General features: G+C 40.5%; 1 protein-coding gene across 14 annotated transcripts in view; it reads left to right on the forward strand.

The window, feature by feature from the left end:
* Positions 1–22,259, forward strand: part of arvcfb (ARVCF delta catenin family member b) — a 234,626-nt gene that overhangs the window by 199,007 nt on the left and 13,360 nt on the right. For all 14 annotated transcript variants that reach the window (XM_086169839.1, XM_086169840.1, XM_086169845.1 and 11 more), the window contains 4 exons: positions 16,716–16,843; positions 18,366–18,516; positions 19,236–19,428; positions 21,491–21,602. In XM_086169839.1, the coding sequence (XP_086025965.1) occupies positions 16,716–16,843; positions 18,366–18,516; positions 19,236–19,428; positions 21,491–21,602 (584 nt within the window). The remainder of the gene's footprint in view (positions 1–16,715; positions 16,844–18,365; positions 18,517–19,235; positions 19,429–21,490; positions 21,603–22,259) is intronic.

The raw sequence follows: 22,259 nt of genomic DNA on the forward strand, positions 1-22,259 counted from the left end.
CCTCTCCAGGTCAGCTGGCTTCGTATTGCACGTATTTTAACTTGAAGAGATACCCGCGGGTCCTTCTGGCAAAGTTTACTTGAACCATGATGAATATTTTCCTTCAAACCGCATGTGGTTTGCAAGGACGTTGACCGATCGCACCTCCAGTCATTAGGTGGTAATAATTAGTCAGAACTGTCAATAATAGCAGTCGGCATTGAAGACCTTATTCTAGATAAACCCTCAGCGCTTTCAGCAAGAGCATAGTCTTGCTTTCTATATTTTTCCTGTTTCTAAATCTAATTTTTCTTGCTCTCTGCCTCTGCGCTGTGCTCCCTCCCAGAGAGATTTATTGCGGTCCATTCGCCTCACGCTTAAACAGTGAGTAGTCGAAAAAAAAAACAGAGGCGCTTACCAAGGGGGCAACTATGTAATGCATCTCACTTCTTCATCTTGCAGGGTGAGCATTCAATTTGACGAAAGGCTTTAGCATCGACAAACAATAATAGCAGGAGCTGTTATGTATTGCATTGTATAAGCATCTTAGATGTCCTCCCACTGGAGATCTTATTTGTAGTCTAATGAACACTGACTGTTTTGCTATCAATGTCATCGCCGTCTCTGATGCATCTCTGCTCCTGAAGTGGAAAAGTCTGGGGCTCGATTGATTTTAAGAAAAACGGAGCCAGACTCTGTTTATCTCTACTGTTATAGCTGCACATTGACAAGGAATATTTCACTCCAGCACTCAGTCAAACCAATTCGGCTCTTTTAATCCTCCCGCCGTATTTCTTTGTCTCGGAAGCCACAGCAAGAAAAAAATAACATCTTTCAAAATGTTGCTTTTAACGCCTGGCCCCTGAGCGGATCATTTTAAGGGGATCAATTTTTCAACCGTAACCATCTTTGAGTCATTAACTGCATCTTTGTCTGCTAGACACCAAAGTTCGACCCACGGCGCATCCGCACGACATCCCCGTTTCAAGCGGAGCCACATTAAAACTTGACTCTTCATCTCAGATTCTAAGCAGAAGTCTCAAGTAGGAGCTCTTCGCTTTCACCTCTGTGGAATTTAACACCCAGGTAGTGAATGCTGCCTCAAGGTCTCACAGACTCTTCAGTTGCTGCAGCCTGTTGATCACTTTGGTGAATCACATACTCTTTTGTCCGGACCAAAAACACCACAGCATAGCTCGAGATGCTGCCCTTCTCAACCTCCTCTTCCTCACTCCTTTGTGTCACATTTCACAGAAAGGTGATACCCCGGCGACTACGGCTAATTCACACGTATCTCTCTTGGACATTGAGACAGCGATGTCACTAATGCAAACTATGAACACAAACAAAAAGCACACGCACTCACACATGCAGCGTATTCACACATGATTTCTCTCAGCTTCTCTGCTATCTTGACACATAGCATTAACTCCACACATGGTTTAAATCCAGACTGTCTGGCACCTTACACCCTTCTCTGCCTCAGTCTTAGTCATTGCAATTTCCTGAGAGCGACATGGCAAATTTGTAGTGCCGTGCATCATTTCGATGGCTTTTCGTATTGAATGCCATCAGAGGAAAAGAAGTACGTCTGAAAGCCAGACGTGTTTTAATAGGTGTAATGAGTGACAAATTTGTTTATATCGTTATTCTATTTCTGTGCTTGCTTTCTAAATGTGGAATATACAATAAACTGACACATCATTGATAAGCTGAAAAAAACAGGAGTAAACGTCAACATAACCATACACAATCATGCTTCTCAGGTGTTTCCCTTTGCCATGTAAAACTACTCCTTAAGTTCTTTCTCTCCTTTTACCAAGTTAAAGTGTGAAGCTAAATGGTTGAATGTTAAAATCTAGCTTTATTAAAGTTGACACAGTTAATTAAATCAGAATCCAAATTTTCTAACGCCTACCTCCCCCACCTGAAGTCAAATCGAAAAACAGCTATTCCACCCCAGCTTCCGGAGACATCCTGCGCCACCAACCACAGATAACCAGAAATACACGCCGGCCACATCCTTTATTGTCGGTAAAACCAAACATCACAGAGAAAAATGACTAATTATGTGAGCAGCCGGCAGCCTGCAGCCAACAATTTAGATGCTCCAACTTCCCACCCTCCTAAGATGAGCAACTTCACACAGGCAATGATGAAAAGAATCAGTAATAAGGCAAAGACGAGTAAAAAACAAATGAGTAGAGAGGGAGTTTATTTGGGACCACCTTGAGATATGTTGGAAATACAAAGAGGTTTGTTTAATAATGGGATTCCTAGGAGGTCTCAGGAAGAGTGGCTGCACTGCACATCATTAGTAAAATGAAGTCCTTGCAGATTAGTGTGTGTGTGTGTGTGTGTGTGTGTGTGTGTGTGTGTTTGAGATGACAATGATGATGCAACGCAGCATTTATCAACCTGTGTTTGGCAAAGGCTAGTGGTTTGACACTTATTCCTCTGACTTTCTCTGATAATGCACAAAGTTCCACCCACTACTTCACCAGCACTCATCTGTGTCCTACCAAAAATGTGATAGGAAGTGATAATTATGAAACAAGAAGGATTCCATTGGAGATTTAATTGCCATTTGGGGCCCGTGTCTGGCCCCCATTGGAGACACAAGAACTATGCTTCCTGTTGCTGCTGGAGAGACTTTTATCTAATTAAAAGCAGATTAATGTGCCCCAACCAACATCAAGGAAGGTACAACGGATGCTGGGTGCTGGAAAGGAAGCCCCCCTTCATAATTTAACACTGTTTTGTCAATTATAAACTGTTAATGAAATATTGTCGATAATCATTCCTGAGGCAACATTGCAAATGCTGGCCACCAGACACAAAACCCGGAACTTCAAATGACACATTTATGGCATTCAAGGCTGTGTCACACTGCATTCTGTTTGTATGTCAATTGGATAGTATGAATCACAAATAAGCATAATTACGCTGACTTGTGATGAGCTAAATGGTGTGCGCTTAATGTTCACACACCTGTACTTACGTGGCGCATTGAAATTCACACGAGGTTGTTGTGCTGCTCACATGTCCCAGAAATTTAGTTTGTTTATGCTGGAAGTGAACGTGCTCTGAAGTGTGGAAAACAAAGACCAGACCCTAAACTTTCTGCAGATAGAGGCAACCATTAGATGTTTTGCATTTTCTGCGTGCTTGGAATTTTTTGTCACCCCGACATTTTTTGTTACATTGGAAAGAAGAGAGTAGTTGAATAGTGGTATGACAAGGAGCAAGATATATTAACTGGATCCCCCTAGCAGTCACAAGCAACTGCTCTGTATAATCATGTCATAGATTTTGCCGCTTTATCCAACACTTGCATCCTGTGCAGCATAAAAAATGTATTGTTTTCTTCCAAGCCCATGAGCAACACTGCTGACTATATTCTTTTAACTTCATGAAAGATGTGAACAGAACAAGGAGAAAATATTGAACTAAGGGCAAGAATATGAGAGGGTGTTTGCAGAAGAGTGCGAGTGGGAAGAGGACGACATGAAACACATTTTCATGAGCAAGATTTCCAGCATTGAGAGGCGATCTGTCAGGCGGGGTATAATCACAAATGTTCTCGGTTTTAAATGTGGATTTGATTTGAGGAATTTGAGGATCATCGAAGCCGTCATTGGCAACTCATCTTCTCCGCCTTTCATTTGACTTGTATCAGAACACACGAAAAAACATGTGCAAAGACTCACACACACTCTGCAATACAACACTCTTTGTCTCAAAAAAATGTGTGTGTGTTTGTTCGAAGAAAGGGAAGCAGGCAAGTATCCATTAAGAGTTTGGCATGTCATTTTACAAAAGATGGTTGGTTGGTGAGGCTTGGGGGAGGCTTAAGTGAGGGATGGTAACTGACACCAACCCAGACATAGGAAATCCCTCCACAGTCAAACACCATCACAGCAGCCATCATATATTCTGGGTGTAGTCTCGACAAGAAAGGGCTTTTGATCAGGCTGTATCACATGAGCGGGGTGCAGTTTTTTTTTTTTTTTTTAAATCAGGATTTGCAATATGAAGTATTTCACAACAACCACGCTTCCCGCTAGTTTTGTTTTTTTTGGTGTTTTTTTTTACGGGAATTTTAAGGTACATTGGATGATGATGATGATAACACAGAGGATTTTTTTGACAATAAAAGTGGTCACAGTGTTTATTCTCCAGATTTCATTGTACAACCTTTACATTTCTTTCACATTCCCTCACAAAATTATCAATCTAATTATGACAAAAGTAGCCCGTTTCTAAGAACTTTTAAGTGCAACTTTGTAATAACACAACTCTTGGACATCTTCACCACTGGGCCACCTGAATCTTAAAGGACATGATAGTGACCTTCATATTCATTTGATCGTTTTTGCTAAAAACAAGTGCTCAATTAATGACATGTAGAAAGACGGTCGCTTTAGAACTGGCAGCTGGTTCATTGACTAACACAATAGCAGATGGTGCGTAGCCTTGACTTAGTCAAAGTTGCTTTACCAAGCGTTTACCAAGTGCTTCAGATCCCATGCTTCAGAATATCAAAATAAGCCCTTAAAACCCTGAGCGTATTAATAGAGAAACAACATTAGAAAGCAAGAATTTGCTGTAACCACTTAAAAGTTAAGCTAATATGGATGTAAACATGCAGTCTTTCTCTTTGCAAGATGGGAACAATTCTTAATAGCTATCATTGAATTGAAGTATATATGAGAAAATATGTCCCACTTTTCACAAGATTAACTAACCAAACAGGTTTCCTTAAATAACATTTCATCATTCACTAGTTCTAAAAGTTTGACAGCAAGAGGTCTTTATGAGATTAAATTCCCTCATTATGGTTCCATTTACAGCCAAAAGGACATTAGAGCACCATACGCTGTAGGATTTGACTAATTTGTCATTTAAAGGTCTCATAAAAAAATAACAATAATGATAATGAATAGTATCCATGTAGTGCATATCTAGCTACCAATACAATGCTTTACAAGAGTTAAAATTCTCAGCTGGAAGCCAATGCCCATCTTGAGAGTCCATAAATGCAGCCTTTACACAAATTCTACACTGTAAATCAAATTAGAGCTTTTTAGTTGAAATATTACTATGATAAGTTATTGGAGAAGGAAATATAACACCCAACTCTTAATATTTCAACTTATGAAGCCCAAGTAACATTTGGGGTTCATGCCTTGTGGACTAAAATTAGCTTTCATACCAGGACTAACAAAATACATCCATCAAAATAGAAATTCAGAGCAACAATCATGAAGACCTTATTGGATTTTCTGTTTCCTCAAATATATAATCTGTTTCATTATTTGGTGATATGTCAGCACATGTTTCTATCTTTTTGGGTGATGAAAATGTGCAGTCTTTAGATAAAAAAGGATTTTTTATATCAGTATCAGATTATTCCAAACCTCAGATGTGAGTATGGGTGTGTGCTCATCCAACCCATAATCAAAACAGCAGTCTCAGGTCCCCATCAGTCTCCATCCACCCTTTGCTCCACACAGCCTCAGTTTTAGGTCTTTATCTTCTGTTCCTATTCCAGTCACAGCCATATCTTTTTAACACTCCCTCCCCATACACACACACACACACACATACGCACACACAAAAAGAATTATCTAGGTTTATTCCTGAAGGCTGGACACCCGGCCTCTAACCTCCCCCCTTGCTTCAGACTACTCAGTTTAACTCATGCTGCAGTGCATGCATTTGAAGAAGTTTTCTTCTTGATTTTCTTTTCTTTGTTGTCTTTTTTTGCCCTGGACAAGGGTGATCCATGTATCTATGGGTAATTTATCTGACAGCCACCCCATACAAACACACATGCAACAATCACAGCTGAAAACCAGTCGGTCACCCCCCCCCCCCACACACACACACACACACATTTTTTCTCTGCATTCTTTTACCCTATTACTCTTGAATGACCACCATTCCCTTCTGCTCGTAAAGAGGGAAATCATAAAGTCTAAAAATTGCCTGTAAGATGTGTTGATAGCCTGACACCATCCCAGCAATTTAAAATGTTCATCCCATTTTCCACATTGATATATAAACTTGAGCTAAAAATAGGAAGAGCCTGCCGATCTAACTTAACATGTTGGGTAGTGGCCATAGAGATGTGAACTTTCTCTCTGACATAGTGGATGGAGTGGAGAATCAAATTCCAGGCCTGGAAAAATAAAAAACATTAATTTCAAAAAAAAGTCTCTGTCACTACTTGAGAAAATCCACTGAATTTTATCTCCACTGTTTCATGAGGAGCCGCTTTCTCTTGACATCAGAGTTTGTTTGTGTTTTTAGATGAAACTAATCAGTGTCTGTGGATTATCAAAGGGAAAATGGTTGTGATTTCCAGAAAAAACAGGCATTTGTTGTTTTTTTTTTCAGATATGTTTTTAGTCATTTAAGCAGCACAAAATGCCATAATATCCCTCATCAGTGTCAGTGATTACTCCAAAAATGACCACCTCACAACAACACAAACTAAGCAAGTAAATAGAATGAGAGGCTAGAGGGAAAATGTGTTTCATCATAATTATTATTAGGACAACTTTTCATTTTATGGTGTTTCTAATAATTTTTGCAGCCTCAATCATCTGCTTTCCCCCAAGTGCCAGCAAGAATTAAGATTTTTTTTTCCAATAATAATTTAGAAAAGCTATCTGCTAAAGGTGTCTCAATTCTTATTATATGAATGTTGAATGAGCATGTTAGTGAAATGGAGTTTCCATAGCAATTCTAGTACTGCCACTGTGTAAAATCTCTGTAGTATCGTTCATAAATAGGTAGTGCAGTTTTGGCGTGCGTGCAACACTTTGTGGGGATTGAGATATGAGGGGTTATGATACAGAAAGATGAGGGGAAGCAAAGAAAAAATGAAAACCAGGAAGAAAGTGGGAGACAAACTGAATGTTGCCAGCAGAGCAGCAGGCTGCTTTGTGTCTCTTCTTTTATCTGAAGCCAACATAATAGCAGTCCAGACATGGAAGGACGCATCCATGTCTGGACATGGATGCTGTGTGCGTGCGTGCGTGTGTGTGCGTGTGTGTGCGTGTGTGCGTGTGTGTGTGTGTGTGTGTGTGTGTGTGTGTGTGTGTGTGTGTGTGTGTGGAATAAACACTTCTCTCATTAGTTTTTGCTTGCATGAATACTATTTATTGATCTTGGTTAAGAAGCATTATGTTTTTAACTCTGGAGATGTCTCATGGAATATGAGATAATCAACACTGAAGCAATTTTGTGTATTACACGCACACTGTTGAGAATAGTTTTCCATTCCGATCAGTAGAAAAGTTATCTATTTTGCCAATATACTTTTTCAACTGAGAGAAAGTAAAATCCTTACCAAACAGAGACAAGACAGGGATACGGGTAAGCTCACCTTTACCTTTCATCCACCATTGGAACATTGGAGACAAACAACAAGCACATTATGACTATTGATCTGGCCAGAGCCCGGAAGGCTTCTTGCAAGTTCAGAGTGAGCCATAGGAAATCAGTGGCTGGAGATCTACAAACCGTAAATTATGAATCAAGACCGAAAGCCTTGCTATATCTTTGTTCAAAGGAGTTAAAGCAAAACGGATGGAGCCTTTTCTTTTCAGGGTCATTTAGGATTTTTTTTTAGATGGTTTGTTGATTGTTTGGCAGCCTGTTTTTGCTGTAGACATTGACATGTTTTTTTTCTCATTCTGAAAGCGCACAGCATGGCTTTTTTGGCTTATCAAAGCAGGAAGGTGGAACTATTACCATGTCACTGCAGTGGCATCTTTCTGAAAGGGCCCTTTTGTACTAAATGGTAGGAAACCAACTTTCATTGACCCAACTTCTGGTTTGATGGAGCAGGAGACCTGCGGTGTAATGGCAGAGACAGCAGAAGAAAAGGATGCCGGGGCCTCTGCTACCCATCCACCATGTATCTTCAGCTAAACTTTTCCAGCTCTGCTTGGCTGAGTAGATTTCTAAACTCTTGCTCACATGCCCCCCACCAACCTTTCACACTAGGACATCTTTGTGACCCAGAGCTGATGGGCTAGCTATCCAACGGACGGGCGAACTGCCACCCTTTGCCTTCCTTTGTCAGCATCCAACAATCTAAGGCTAACCACAGTGTGGATATGCTAATGTGTGGCACCCTAGGGCTGTCCATAGAGGTGCCAATCCGCATTATAATCCAACTTAGTATGAGAGGAGCTAATGATGCTTTGACTCCTGGGCGCTGTCCACTAGAAGGGGTAACTTGGGGGTGAACGGCATTGCAGCTCGGCAGTGCACTCTGTTTGCGCTCCATGGTCCTCAGACCCTGTAAGGGAGGGCTGCGGACAGAAAAGGGAATGTGAATCTGCATCACATGTTCTCCCTCAGGCTCTCGCAGAGGATGCTTTGTTTAAATTAAGTCAGAGGCAAGGGTCAAATTCTGTTTGAATGAGAATGATTGTTTTCAGCATAACTTGCAGGGGAGAGCAGGCTTTCACCTGGGTTCACTGCAATAGAAGGGACACCAGAACATTTGAATGTCATTAGATGCCTTTTTTGTGATGTATCCCAAAACATTAACATCTCATCTCATATCTTGGCTTGATGAAAGTCAAACATAACACAAAGACACCTTTTCAGCATACAAAATTACATTTCTGTTTCTCCTTCTGGAGCCATGGCAGTATAATAGTGCATTGTTTAACACTTCTGCCTCACAGCGTGAAGGTCCCTGGTTCAATTCCAATACGGGAGCTTTTCTGTTGGGAGTCTGCAGGGCGTGGCCTGCCAATTGCCCAAGGACAGAAGGGATAAGATCCAGTGCCTCCGCAGCAACAGAGCAGGATAAGCAGGAGATGAATTAATGAATGAATACTCTTGGAGCCAGAAAACAATATTAATTAATGACAAAATCCTTCAACATCATTCTCTAAGGAATGACATCTGTCACTTTTCACACTTGCAGATGATTTCTTCACTCATAAGGGAAACTGCGTATCCACCCCCAACAAAAATACATACATGTTATGTCCATTAAACAACTCAGTTGAAGGTGTTTGGCTGAAAGATTTAATGTATTGTACTCCCTTTGTTTATTAATTACCCAGCGTGCATGGGAATAGTGACACAACATGCTTTTTGTTTTTATGCTAGACTTCTTTCATCTGATTTTTCTCCGGGCAGTATAAACAGAGGCAATATCTCAGGGCCTTACATAAGTATATTTTTTAACCTAAGTCATTTTTTAACCTACCACAAATCCTGCAAATGTATTTGCTTTATTTATATTATTTGAGTGTGCCTGAGGTTTTTAGTGACATAACCGCCATTATTACAGCTAAGAAATGTCACTTATGAACACCTTATATAACAAATCTATCTGTCTGTGACGGTCGTGGACAGACCGCACGTTCCACTCTCACACGTGTGAAAGGACCATTTGTTTCACGTGCCGACTGCAGAACTGTGCAGACGGGGTGGAGGTGCTTAGCTTTTTGCAATGTTCACTGCCGTTGACGGGTCCCTTCGGTGGCAAAAGGGTGCCATCAAGGAAAAAGCAAAGAAAAAAACTGGTTGCGGTCCGGCCTTAATCCTAGAACACTAACGTCGGGTGATTTTCACCCACACAATTCTTGTCATGTGATTTTAATTATGTTGCCATTGTCTGAGTTTTATGGGTCCTGATGTTATTAATTGTATGTTTGTTTCCCTCCTCCCTTCGGCTCATCTATAAATTGATGAAAACTGTATTTTATCCAGGATATTGTATTGGGTAAAATATACCCAACGTTAGTGATGGTGTTACTTATTTTAACGTTAGTGTTCTAGGGTTAATTGGGCCAGTCTAACATGTTGAACATCATGGGGATGACGGAGACGCCCCTGATCGAGCCGCCCTGTTCAATCCCTTTATACATCATTGAAATGTGTTAAATGTTAATATCCTTGGTGGGAGGCTGCTGTTTAAGTATGATTGAAATGTCCATTTAATACTTCATAGCCTTCTATGTTGTTATTTGTGTTTACTGATTACATGTCTGCCTTTTCAGGTGGTAATGATGCTGACAGTATGTGTGGGGAGACGGTCCGTTTGATCTTGTTAAGTACGTGTCCTTGCTGCATAGTTGTTCTCTGGTTGGATCGGACACTTAGCAAGTTTGGTTTTTGGGATATGGTGACAGTTTTACCTGGGCTTACCGGAAATAAAACGTTTTACAGGAATCTCTTCTGTGCGTTTTTGGTCCGATCCACCACTGCCTAGTGGTGTCCGCTCGCCTATCCCGTCACACTGCCTATTAAGCTAGCAACTACCATCTGTTCACTTGAATGGAGAAGAATTATTTATGCAGCATTTCCAAAGTGGATGAGTATCAGTCTGTCGTCGGCCTTATTATCTTTGTTTTAGACTCTCCGTTCAACATGCCTCTTTCTCTGTGACACTTAAACACAGAGACTCTGTAACAGCAAAAGAGGACAGTATCAACGACATTTAATTTCAAAATAAAATGTCACATTCAGCAAAAGGGACAGTCCCCTGGGAATGAAACCCTGTTAGAGAAAGATAACTGAGGATGAAAGGTGAGGAAATAATTGTGTTGTCTCCTGCTTTCCTTCTAAATTTTCTTTTCTGCCTCTTTTTATGTCTGACCCGCTCTCTTTTACAGTGGCATAAATCTCCCCTATGACTTGTAGAAAGTGATACACAGAGTGTCCCCTTGAATTGATGGAAGGGCTGAATGTGCGCTGGAAATGGAGCCGTGAAAAAAACAGAGCTGATAGAGTGACGTGTAGACGCAGACAGTGTAGGCAGATTTGATCGATGAACATCACTTTTTGACAGGACTGAGCGAGGGCTTCGTGTGTGTGGGGTGAGGGAGTTGATTCGTGCAGAAACGTGTGAATCCACTTCTGTCCAAATGCAGCCTCAGTCCATTGAAAAAAAGTACAAACGATGAGATGATTATACGATACAAATGTCTTTGTTATGCCTGTACATTGTGTGTGGGGGTGTTTTTGTTTGTGTGTTGGTGTCCTCCCAAATCCATTATCATTTACCACACTGTCACATTACTCTACCTTGTACTTAATTGCAACAAAAAGTGAAGCGGCTCAAACCGCATTAATGGTTCAGCTCTGCGCCACCACGCATCAGTCAATCACTCCAACCTCGCTTTGTCTCTAACTCAGTTTTCAGCTCCACAAAAACACCTGTCCTCGCTGTCTGGTCAATAATTGAGCTCCGCCTCGGTTGGGGGGAGTTGTCACTGTCGTTTGCTTTGAAATATAATTCCTTCCTTATCCCTCTCACCTTATTTAGTGATTACTTCAGATCTCATGGGTAGTGTGTGTGTGTGTGTGTGTGTGTGTGTGTGTGTGTGTGTGTGTGTGTGTGTGTGTGTGTGTGTGTGTGTGTGTGTGTGTGTGTGTGTGTGTGTGTGTGTGTGTGTGTGTGTGTGTGTGTGTGTGTGTGTGTGTGATGGCCACTGGATGGACAGAGTCAACCAAAACAGGACCGAGAGGAGAGGGTCCATGACATACCTGGATGTTTTTAGCGTGTGTGTGCTACTCAATGCTGGTTCACCTACTGGCAGTTGGCGCTGGTGTATTCTTTAGATTACAAAACTGTGGTATATGTGATCACTGCATTTGTGTCAAAACTCTCCACAACATAAAGAAAGGCTGGCAGAGATTTGCTAATTTCATCATCTATACTGCATTATATGATTAAAAGATCAAGACTCAGAATTTAAAAGTGATTTGAATTTCCATGCTTCAAGGGCAATCACAACCCCACAGGCAAAACACTCCCTATGTTCAGTCTCTCAGAGGTCATTGCATCAAGAACTGTAGCTGTAGTTCTTGGGAGCTCAGAAAAGACTTTGTTAAGCACAACAGTACAGTTACCTTTAAAAATCTTGGTTAAAAAAATAAACCTTCATGTGCTAAACACCCTATATTTTTGAAAGGACAAGAAAATCCAGCAAAGTCCAGGAATGCCTGTCAAAGGGTGGGTTTAGAACAGTAGTGATAGCAGAACTCCCAAGTTCTGTCATTCAACATGTTGCTTTAAAATCAGCATTCTCTTATTTGGATGTTTGATGTTTTCACAAGGCGATGCAAAGTAACGTCTTGCGATAATTCCAATTCTTTACAAAATGATACTTGAACCTCATCATTTTTTGTCTTTATTCGGTAATTGTCTTTCCAGGGTTGCATTGAGGAACAACAAAAACAAAATGTGAAACTTGTTAGTATTCAAATGACTAATCCATTCAGGTATGGATGCGATAAGGTACAAGAAAATAAAATATATCTATTATATATTGTAAATATACCTATTTGTGGAAGAGCAGGAAAATGAACTACATGTGTCTCCACATGTCACCATTTTATAGAGAAATTTTGTTCATCTAATGGTCCACCAACACTATCCTTTTTGTGGACAGCTAAAAGGCTCAGTTGCTGTTGAAAGCACTTCTTTTCAACTTTTATTCTCTTGGTGTTTGATGCTGATAATGAAGCACACAATAATGATTTTTTCATAACTTTTTTAAAAAAAAAAAGCCTTTTGTAGCTTAAGCAATAAGTGGACGGATGAGCTGGAAAAAAAGGACGAAAAAAAATTCTCCCTAGGGCAGGTGATAATTATCTGTGGATCCTTTCCACAATACACAAATAGCTTCTTTTCTTATTACACACCCTATTCAAGGATGTAAGTAATCTTTCGATACCAAGCTTGAAATTAGTTATCATTTTTATTTTGAATCTATTTTATTCTTTGCACAAAGGAATGGAATGCTTTGGATGCCACTGATGTGCAAGACTGCTTAGTCTATGTGGCTTTAACAAGGTATCTGAATTCTACACCATTGAAAGTTGCAAATTGGATACATTCAGTGCTGTGATTAGCCTTAAAAAGAGATGCACTTGCATAATCCCCTCACAGTCGCACTCGACACATCTGTATTTAAGTAATCTTATCATGTTTGCGGTCGGTCACAGTGATATAAGGCTGTGGTGTGCCAGGAGCAAAGTCAAGGTCATGTTATGCTGACAGCTAATCTCCCTCACTGAATTGTAATTCCCCCTAACAAACTGACAACTAACATGCCAATAGGCGAGCAGGAGATGACAGAACAATGTGAATGACACTCAAGTATATGGTTTCCAACAGAGTTTAACCTGGCTTGTATTGAGGGGAGAAATCCAGGACACTGCGTGCAGACACTAAGCCTTACTAAGAATTCTGAATGGCTGGTTTGGAAAGAGATATTCTCTAACTCCCAAATTCTACTCATGATAAAGGAAATACTTTAAAGACCAAGTTGTTTTGGTCTGGTTTAAGGCCATCACTTGTTAAACAATAAATTGATTCTCACTTTTGCCAGTTTTCAGAGCTAAATTGATTGTAATTCCATTAAAACATTGTTGTGGAAATTCAAAAAACAACATGCTCTTTGGATGCAAGACAAATGTCAGCACTGCTGACTTAATTTCATGGAAAATCTGCATTGGAAATGTCTTTTAAAAGGCCTGCCTGTAGGATGGGATCCAGTTTGCTGAGTATGCACCCAGTAGGACTAGAAATATGAGAAGCATGCAGAATCTTGCTCCGGATACATCCCCCAACTCCTCCCTTATGTGGCCCCCAAAGACGACGGAGAGACGTTATTCATGTTCTGTTACATGGTTACAGGGAGTATCAACGTCTGCTTCTTCCTAAAAATTCTGGGAGCACCTGTGCTAGCATTCTCTCAAACTAGCAGAGCCTCCCACACAAAGTCTGGAGCCAGCTCAGCATGATGTCGGAAGGGGAGAACACCACAGAGATGAAAAACCCTGTTTTTCGACCGTGTCTGTATGTCAGACAGCACCTGGGCCTCTGCCACTTGCAAATTGCAGGTGTGAGATGTGAATTTAGTGGCAGAAATCAGTCTGAGCCCCCTTCTCCCTCGCTCCTTAGAACAAAAACATGTACTGTTCTCTATTTCACCATTCCCCTTTTTCCTGTTGAAAAAAAAAGGATATTGATAAAAAGGAGAGCACTAACGGGCCTTGTCAGCCCTTGAGCGTCAACCCTGCTCCAATCGAGTTTACTATATATCCCTACCCATATAATGCAGGGTTTGGGAACACACATTGTTGAAACAGTGGGTTATTTTCTGTAATTTGAGCCTAGAGGGATGGAAGAAGGATTCGGAAATTGCTTGTGTGCTATTCCAATGGATAGGAAGGAAGCGGCTGGTGAAATGTTATTTCTGTACGAGACGATTTTAGCCACCAGTTCCAAAGTATCAACTAACTTGTGATCTGGACTGCAGTCTTTGTAAGTCACAGTGTTCAACGTCTTGTTCTCCCTGGTGAAACAGCAGCAAATCACTCCTGACTCCTGAGGAGAAAAAACTTTACATTTCTTCTCTCTGAAAGTGTTTCAAAAACATTTAATTCAAAAAAGTCTGCCAATGTATAACTTGGCCGACCTTCAGTTATAATTTAAATACTAATCTCATCCCTTTGATTAAAAAACAATCGTTATAATAGGAGTAGGTGAGCATTATAATCTGCCGTAGGTGAGCTAAAAAAATGTCAATAGGTGTGAATGCAAGAGCGAATGGTTGTATTTCTCAATATGTAGCCCTGTGATTGACCGGTCCAGGCTGTGCCCCGCCTCTCGCCATATGCAAGCTGGGATTGGCTCCAGCCCCCCTCTGACCTTGTAGATGGGATAAGGTGTATAGACAATGAATAAATTCATATATTATCCAGCCCATACTTATACATAACATATTTTCAGGGTAGTTTTGGCTGGTAGAGTGGGCATCTCTCCAATCGCAAGGTTGTTGGTTCAATTCCCCCTGTCTGTCTGCATGCCAAAGTGTCCTCAGGGTAAAGCGCTTTGAAACTGTAAGGTGTGAAAGCACTATGTATGTGTAAGTGGAGACAGTTTACCAACTGTGGTATTATTAAACCTAATAAAAATTAATCCAAACAGTAGCCTGTAATTTCTTCTGTCTTATTTGTTTTACCAACAGAAATGTTTGCCACCCAGATGAGATAATAAAGATCCAGAATGACATTGGCAAAAGATATCACACTTTCAATACCTCCACCTTTTAATTAGATATTTAGCGTCTTGTTCACCTCTTGAACAGCACTTAGCTATCAACCTGTTTGTTAAAGAACAAAAAAGACTGGATGAATTAATGAAAATATTTGATGTGTTTTGAAGCCTGTCTCTCCCCTCGTGCCTGCAAAGCCTAATTGCTGATAATGTAATTATTTATCCATCACAAGGAGGTCTAATGATTGAATGTGCTGGAATGTGTTTCATTTTAATGAGATAAAGATCACTCTCAAACACTACAGGTCTGTCAGATCAATAATCTCTCCTTGTCATGCCTCATTTCCTTTGTGATACAGGTGATTTTCAATCATCATGTTTTACTATCAAGAAGAAATACAGTAGAAGGTAATTAGAGCACTGTATTGTGACCTTGTTAGACTTTGAAATTTTGCACAGCTTTGCAGCGTCCGAGTTGTAAAACATGCCATTCTCATTAAAATGTCACTGAACCCAAATGTCATCGTAATGACTGATATTTTTCATGTTTTATGTGCATTATAATTACTGCAATGAATATGATGGTGTTGGCTACAATTGTGATGATAATAGGATAATTGTTATCAATATTTGTTGTTACTTAAGTATAGTCGTACCTCTTCTTCAGAGGGGCTGAAACCCAAGGGTCATGTTACATTATCTAAGAAACGACATTAAAAATGATTGTACCTGACCCACTTTATTGACATGTCTTTGTGTGTCGATGACTTCATCAGGGAGCTTGTTATACCAAGGATAATACGAGTAATACATGATGAAACAATTTGTTTGAATAATAACTCAAAATCAAAAGGTGCTGTCAAATAAAAGCCAGTTTTAGAAAAGAAAAAACAAGGCAATTTAGAAGCCGTGTCTAGAGGGTTAATGTGAGAAACTGAGTGTCAGACTTGAGATTCAGCAGAGAAAAATGCACCATCAGTTGAAACAGCCTGGCACTCATGTAAATATTGTAAAAATTGAGCGGTGATTAATTGTAATCAACGGATCAAAATTACTTTGAGGTAATAACACCTTAATACTGATTCTTTACGGCATAATCGTTTCTGTCTGTATGCAAAATTACAAGCTGACCTTTCAAAATGCTATATTCCTTTGCTATACTCATACCGTGAAATAGCAGAATAGCTTGCTTTGACTAGACATCAGGTCATAATTGTAAAAAAGAAATATCTTAATACATGTACTTCTGCAAGATTTGATTAGTTTCTTACAATTTAGTATATCGCATTCAGCTAATGTTATTCACAGGTTAATTATCGTGAAGCTCTGTGCGATAACTTAATAATAAAGTGGTTTGGATTTCGGGCAACTGTAGACTACATCCATAGTTTTCTTATTACTCAAGGTTTCTGATGTTACCCGAGCAAAAGTGTATTACAGTGTAACTCTCCCCAAACTGTTGGGTACTTTCCATGTGATCAGTGGTGAACCTCAGAGCTACATTGCCAGTATTTCACACAACCTAATTGGCCAATTCTGTCTTTCCAGGGCTCTAACTACTGTGTGCGTGTGTGTGTGTGTGTGTGTGTGTGTGTGTGTGTGTGTGTGTGCATGCGGAACGTGCACGCACACGTGCGTGTGTGCATGCACATTCAACCGTCTGTCTCTCTCCCTGTCTCTGCAGGCTTTGAGCTGCTGTATCAGCCAGAAGTGGTGAGACTCTACCTATCTCTGCTGACGGAGAGCCAAAACTACAATACCCTGGAGGCGGCGGCTGGAGCTCTGCAAAATCTTGGTGCCGGACAGTGGACTGTGAGTGTTTGCCACCGGGGTGTAAACATCTGTGCAGTGTTATGCTTTTGTATGTAATTTGTTTTTGTAACTGACCATACCACTGTATCTCTCCTAGAAAATAGCAGGAGTATAACATCTTGGGGTTGCCTCCGGGGATTCTTTAAAATAAAATGTGAATTTGCTGTGTCTTCAACCCATACAACTTCGCTCGAAATAAATGGCAGACCGAAATAAAAAAAAGGTGGCTGGCTGCACCGGGTAAAAAAAAGATTTTCTGTATATTTGAGGGCTAAAAGAAAGATGATGATTAACAGGTTACTGTTAATTCCAGGATATAATGATTAAAACAGCACTAAAGAGTGAGACGTTTGAATGCTGTGTGCATTAGTCTAATAATCTATTCTACCGCTGTTGTTAAGGACCTTCCACTTCAGTGAGACTGCGGTTAGATCGGGGTTATGTAACAAATGTACTCCACACGTAAATCCCTGGTAGATGTTTGCTTCTGATGATAGATAATATGAGGATGTCTACAGCCAGGATGTGACATTTATTCCAATTAGAGTGGTTGGGGAGCTGCTGAGAGGCTGTCTGGCTCATATGCGGCAATGAATTTATGAGGAGAGAAGACTTGTTGTCAAATGCCAATTTATGTCCAACACCTGAAGGCACAAACGATCACTCAAGTTTTCCAGTGAGCCCGCTGAATTCAACCCACAGAAGCATTATCATGAAGGCATTTTCACCGTGCGTCAGACAGTAAACGCGTCCTTCAGAATTCATCAGCAAGAGCATCGGGCCATTCCATCTGAACTGGAAAAAAAAAAATCCCTTTAATTTTTTAGACACAGCAGTTTCATCCAGCCGTGTCTCTCAAATTGAAACCTCTGAATAATTCAGTGGGAATCATTTCCAACTCATTTTGAGGAGGAATCCTTTTATCCCTTAGTAGATTTTTTTATCCAGTTGAAACTGATATCACTGTGTGGCTTGACTCAGGGACCTGTGGAGCCATTTACCCATCACACCGTCTTATCCTGTCACTGGACAAAGCATATGCCGACTCCTTGGGAGGATGTCAGACCTGTACGAGGCAGCAGACTAGATGTTTCCCAAAGCTTACTTCTGCCACCTAGTGGTTCATCTTAATCCATCCCCTGCCTAATTACATCTCTGGGGGTGTCCCAGTGCTTAGATGTGAAACCCTTTTATGTCAAACTTAATGTTTCATTTTATAAAAAAAAAAAAAAAAACGAGTAAGTAAAATCTTCTGATTAAGACAAATTATTGCACATGTCCATTCAGGGTCCACTGTGTAATTCTGTGGATAATTCAGGCACAAGGAGTCATGCTGAGCCAACAAGTAGTTAGTGAGCTAATGGTTACGTGTGTGTGCAATGGGTGCATGAAGGCATAGCAAGGCTTTAGGTGGTGTGGAGTCCTCCAAGGCGATAGTTTTTTTTTTCAAGACTGCTTGCCATAGCCAGTGAGTGCTCATTCAAAGGTTGAAATGATAACTTGTTCTCTCTCCACCCTCCAGTGGTCCAACTACATCCGAGCCACGGTCCGCAAGGAAAAAGGCCTTCCTATCCTGGTTGAGCTGCTGCGCTCTGACTCTGACAAAGTGGTGCGAGCGGTGGCAATCGCACTGCGAAACCTCTCCATTGACCGCAGAAACAAAGATCTAATTGGTACATCCCACAAGTAACATCATACACACTGATTACTAGAAATCACCAGTTAAACTCAAAATTTTGGTCTCATTAAAAGACTGCAGGGATTTGCAGGGTGTAACTACATGGTTGGTAAACCATTTATTATCCTTGGTGATTCTGATGAAATTATTGCCAGGATGTTATTATTGTTTTTAGCATGATATTATGGTTTTTCACAAAACATTCAATTACGTGATATATCACATCATAGTTCAACTCGAGAAAGCTTTTTTTTTGTGCACTAATCAAAGTGTAAAGCTGGTCCGTGCGAAAGTCAAACACAATGTGTTTTATCACAAATATTTTGAAGCCAGTTATGATCATTATTCGGTGGGCAAAGGTGAAGTGAACAGTATTAGACCCACAAACACTGTAAACAGAGTTAATTTTGAAATAGGAGATATTCAGTGTTCAGGGGATAAACTTGTCAAAAGGGAAGTAATTGCATACTGCTGAACTCCATAATTTAAATGGGGTTGGAAGAGTGGGTGGAATTTGAAGGATTTCTATCTGGTTGTTGCATATTTCTTTCTGCAAAAACAGTCTCATCCATACAATCTGTATATTTTGCATCCATGATCCATAATGTGGAGAGGATCTTTTGTGTTCTTGGTGTGATTTATAGATTTTTTTCAGTATAATATAATTCTAACAGTATGCAAATGAAAGTTTATCCTCTTTATTTTCATTGATAGGGAGTTATGCCATGCGGGACTTGGTCAGTAACCTGCCGAGCGGCCAGCAACGACCAGCCAAGAACCTGGAGGAGGACACCGTGGTTGCGATCCTAAACACCATCCATGAAATTGTGACCGACAGCTCCGAAAATGCCCGCTCCCTCATCCAGGCCCAGGCTATTGAGAAGCTAGTGGCCATCAACAGAACCAGGCATGACATCGTCATCTCAAACCAAGCATCAATGTGACTTTGGAGCTGTTCTATTATTATCTGCTTTTTTTCTGCAGTTCCTTCAAATTGAAATAGAATCCGGTTTTAGTTTTTACCCATTAGGATATAGTTTTCACAATATTAGTAGTGTTTGCATTCACTTGTTAGTAATGTGATTTTGTCGTCAGTCTTAATACAGTAATTGTCAGAGGGATGTTAACAGATAATTGCCTCTTTGTAATTTTCCCCAATGATTAATATTACTCTTTTTGATCAGGTCACCCAACTCTTCTTAGGGAAACAAAGCCAGAGCACAAGCAAAACAAGATGTTGCTCATGATCTTGCATAAGGCAGTGTCAAAGAGGGAATTCCTGTTTTGTAAGAATCAGCAGTACAGTGTCACACTTGTGCACCATTTCCATTTTGATATCTCAACATAAATACTGAGCAGTGTTTTTCATAGAACCCTTTTCTGACTGAGGCAGTGTATGTAATCACTGCTATGTTAACTTGACATGTCCTTACATTTCTTGATATTTTTTAATACGGTAAATCTGTAGCATCATAACAAAATATGGGGTAGTCAAACCTTAATTTGATTATTTTTCTTGAAAGTTGGCCAACACCAAATATGGGATATTTGTCAGTATTTAAGCTGACTATTCAAATAGTTGTTTATTGAGGTTGCAGAGATGAAGATGTTGAGGTTCTCTTTAGGAGTGACCAGGATGGATAGGATCAGAAATGAGTCTATCAGAGGAACAGCACATGTTAGATGTTTTGGAGAGACAGAGAAGCCAGACTGAGATGGTTCGGTCATGTACAGAGGAGGGATAGAGAATATATTGGTAGACGGATGCTGGAATTGGAGCTGCCAGGCAAGAGGTCTCGAGGAAGACCAAAGTGCAGATTTATGGACGTAGTGAGAAGAGGATATGAAGGTAGTCGGTGTGAGAGAGGAGGACACGGAGAATAGGGTTAGATGGAGAAAGTTGACTCGCTGTGGTGACCCCTGACGGGAAAAGCCGAAAGAGGAAGAAGATTCAAATAGTTGTTTATTGCATGCAAACTCAAAGATAGGACATGCACATCAGTCTAGTTGCCATTTTATAGAGATCATGTAAACTGGTACGTTTCCCAAAATGTCTGTGTGTTCCTAAATGCATGTTGTATTTGTTGATCAATGATTGACCACACCTTGAGAGTCCAGTCGCCATGGAGCCATCATACATTTCTAATTACAGTGTAACCTTGAATTCAGTTTGCATCATGATCCTTTACATGATTATTCATAGGCTATTCCTATGTCTTTCTAATGGCCCAAAATTGGCTGGTACAGTTCAATACTGCAACAAGTCTGGCTCCCCGACCCCCCCGCACACCCACCCAGTCTCGCACATGCACATAAACATGCATGCCGCTTCCCAACACATGTTAATTAACAGGCTTCTTCTGGGGGGCATTGTTATCCGTTTGCTCTTGCCTCTGCAGGTTTTACAAGCTGCAAAGTGAGTAGTCGCTCTGGTAATGCAGAAGTTCTGCTTAACCAAGTAATAAAAATAAGAGATATTTAGGCTGATCATTTAAGTGGAGTCCTGCACTACTACAACATTAGCATTCTAAAAATGAAGTGTGTCTGCACCACACTTTCAATTAAAGATCAAGAGTACTTTTAAAAGGCTTGTCCATGTGTGATGAAGTATTGATCACACAAAGAGCTACTCTAACTAGCACAAATACACACAGTTCATTCACGGACCAAATAGTTTGTGTTTCCTCTCACCTCCCAAGAGATTAGCTTTCTTTGAAGCGGGTCCCCCGCCCACATGTAATTACAACGGGTGGTTCAGAAGTAGCTAATGAAGGGAAATGTGCTCTCATCTGGCTGCGAATTAAAATCGAGACCCTGAAGCCACTCAGGGGACTCAGTGTCTTTGAATATAAAGAGTGACTGTAGCAGCAACGCGCTCGTACACACAGTGGTTACTTTTGGGGTTGCGAGGTGGAGTGTGCAACTTCAATTGCGATATGTTTACGTCCTCTTCATTGTGCTCCTTGCAGCCAATCGGCTCGAGAAACAAAGGCAGCGTCCCACGTGCTGCAAACAGTGTGGAGCTACAAAGAACTGAGGAACGCTTTGACAAAGGACGGCTGGAACAAAAGCCATTTCCAGGTACATTCAACTGTATTAAAGATAGCAGATATACGATAAAGGCTTTGTGAGTTGTATAAAAGTGAAAAAATAGTTAAGTGGTAATCTCAAATAAAAGCTGAGCATATGTTTTCTGTGGGAGCGTTTCAACCTACAGAAAGCACTCGTAGGTTTACTTTGGAATTCCAATTTACCGTCTTGAAGGAAATTTCATTTAATCACAGACCTGTGCAAATAATTTAATCATAGAATCATTGAAATCAATCTGGCTGTTCCTTATGTATGGCAATTTCCATACATAGCACATGCTTTAAAAAGAAATACAAGGAAAGATGGTTTAAGAGCAGATGTAAGAAGCCTAAAGGGCTGAATGAAGACAGCCAACTGAAAAAAAGATAGAAATCGTCTGCTGGCACCGAAAACCTCAACAGAGCAGATCTCTACGATGTGAGCATTACATGATTAGAACTAAGGACTCAACAGAAATGTGAGGAATAAGATTAAAAAACAGCATCTTAGGAAGCTCACACAGCAGCATGTAAAAGGTTGATATTAAACCACCAAACCTTTACCTGTTTATTTCGATACTTTAATCCAGCCGAAGTATGATGACAGGAATTTACCCATAATCGCCATGATGCCATGTTTCTTCAGTTCACGGGTTCTTCTCTATTCCTT

This window comes from Fistularia commersonii, chromosome 22 (assembly GCF_037954325.1).
Source record: "Fistularia commersonii isolate RoL2024-O1a breed Wild chromosome 22, RoL_Fcom_v1.0, whole genome shotgun sequence".
In the NCBI taxonomy this organism is placed as follows: Eukaryota; Metazoa; Chordata; class Actinopteri; order Syngnathiformes; family Fistulariidae; genus Fistularia; species Fistularia commersonii.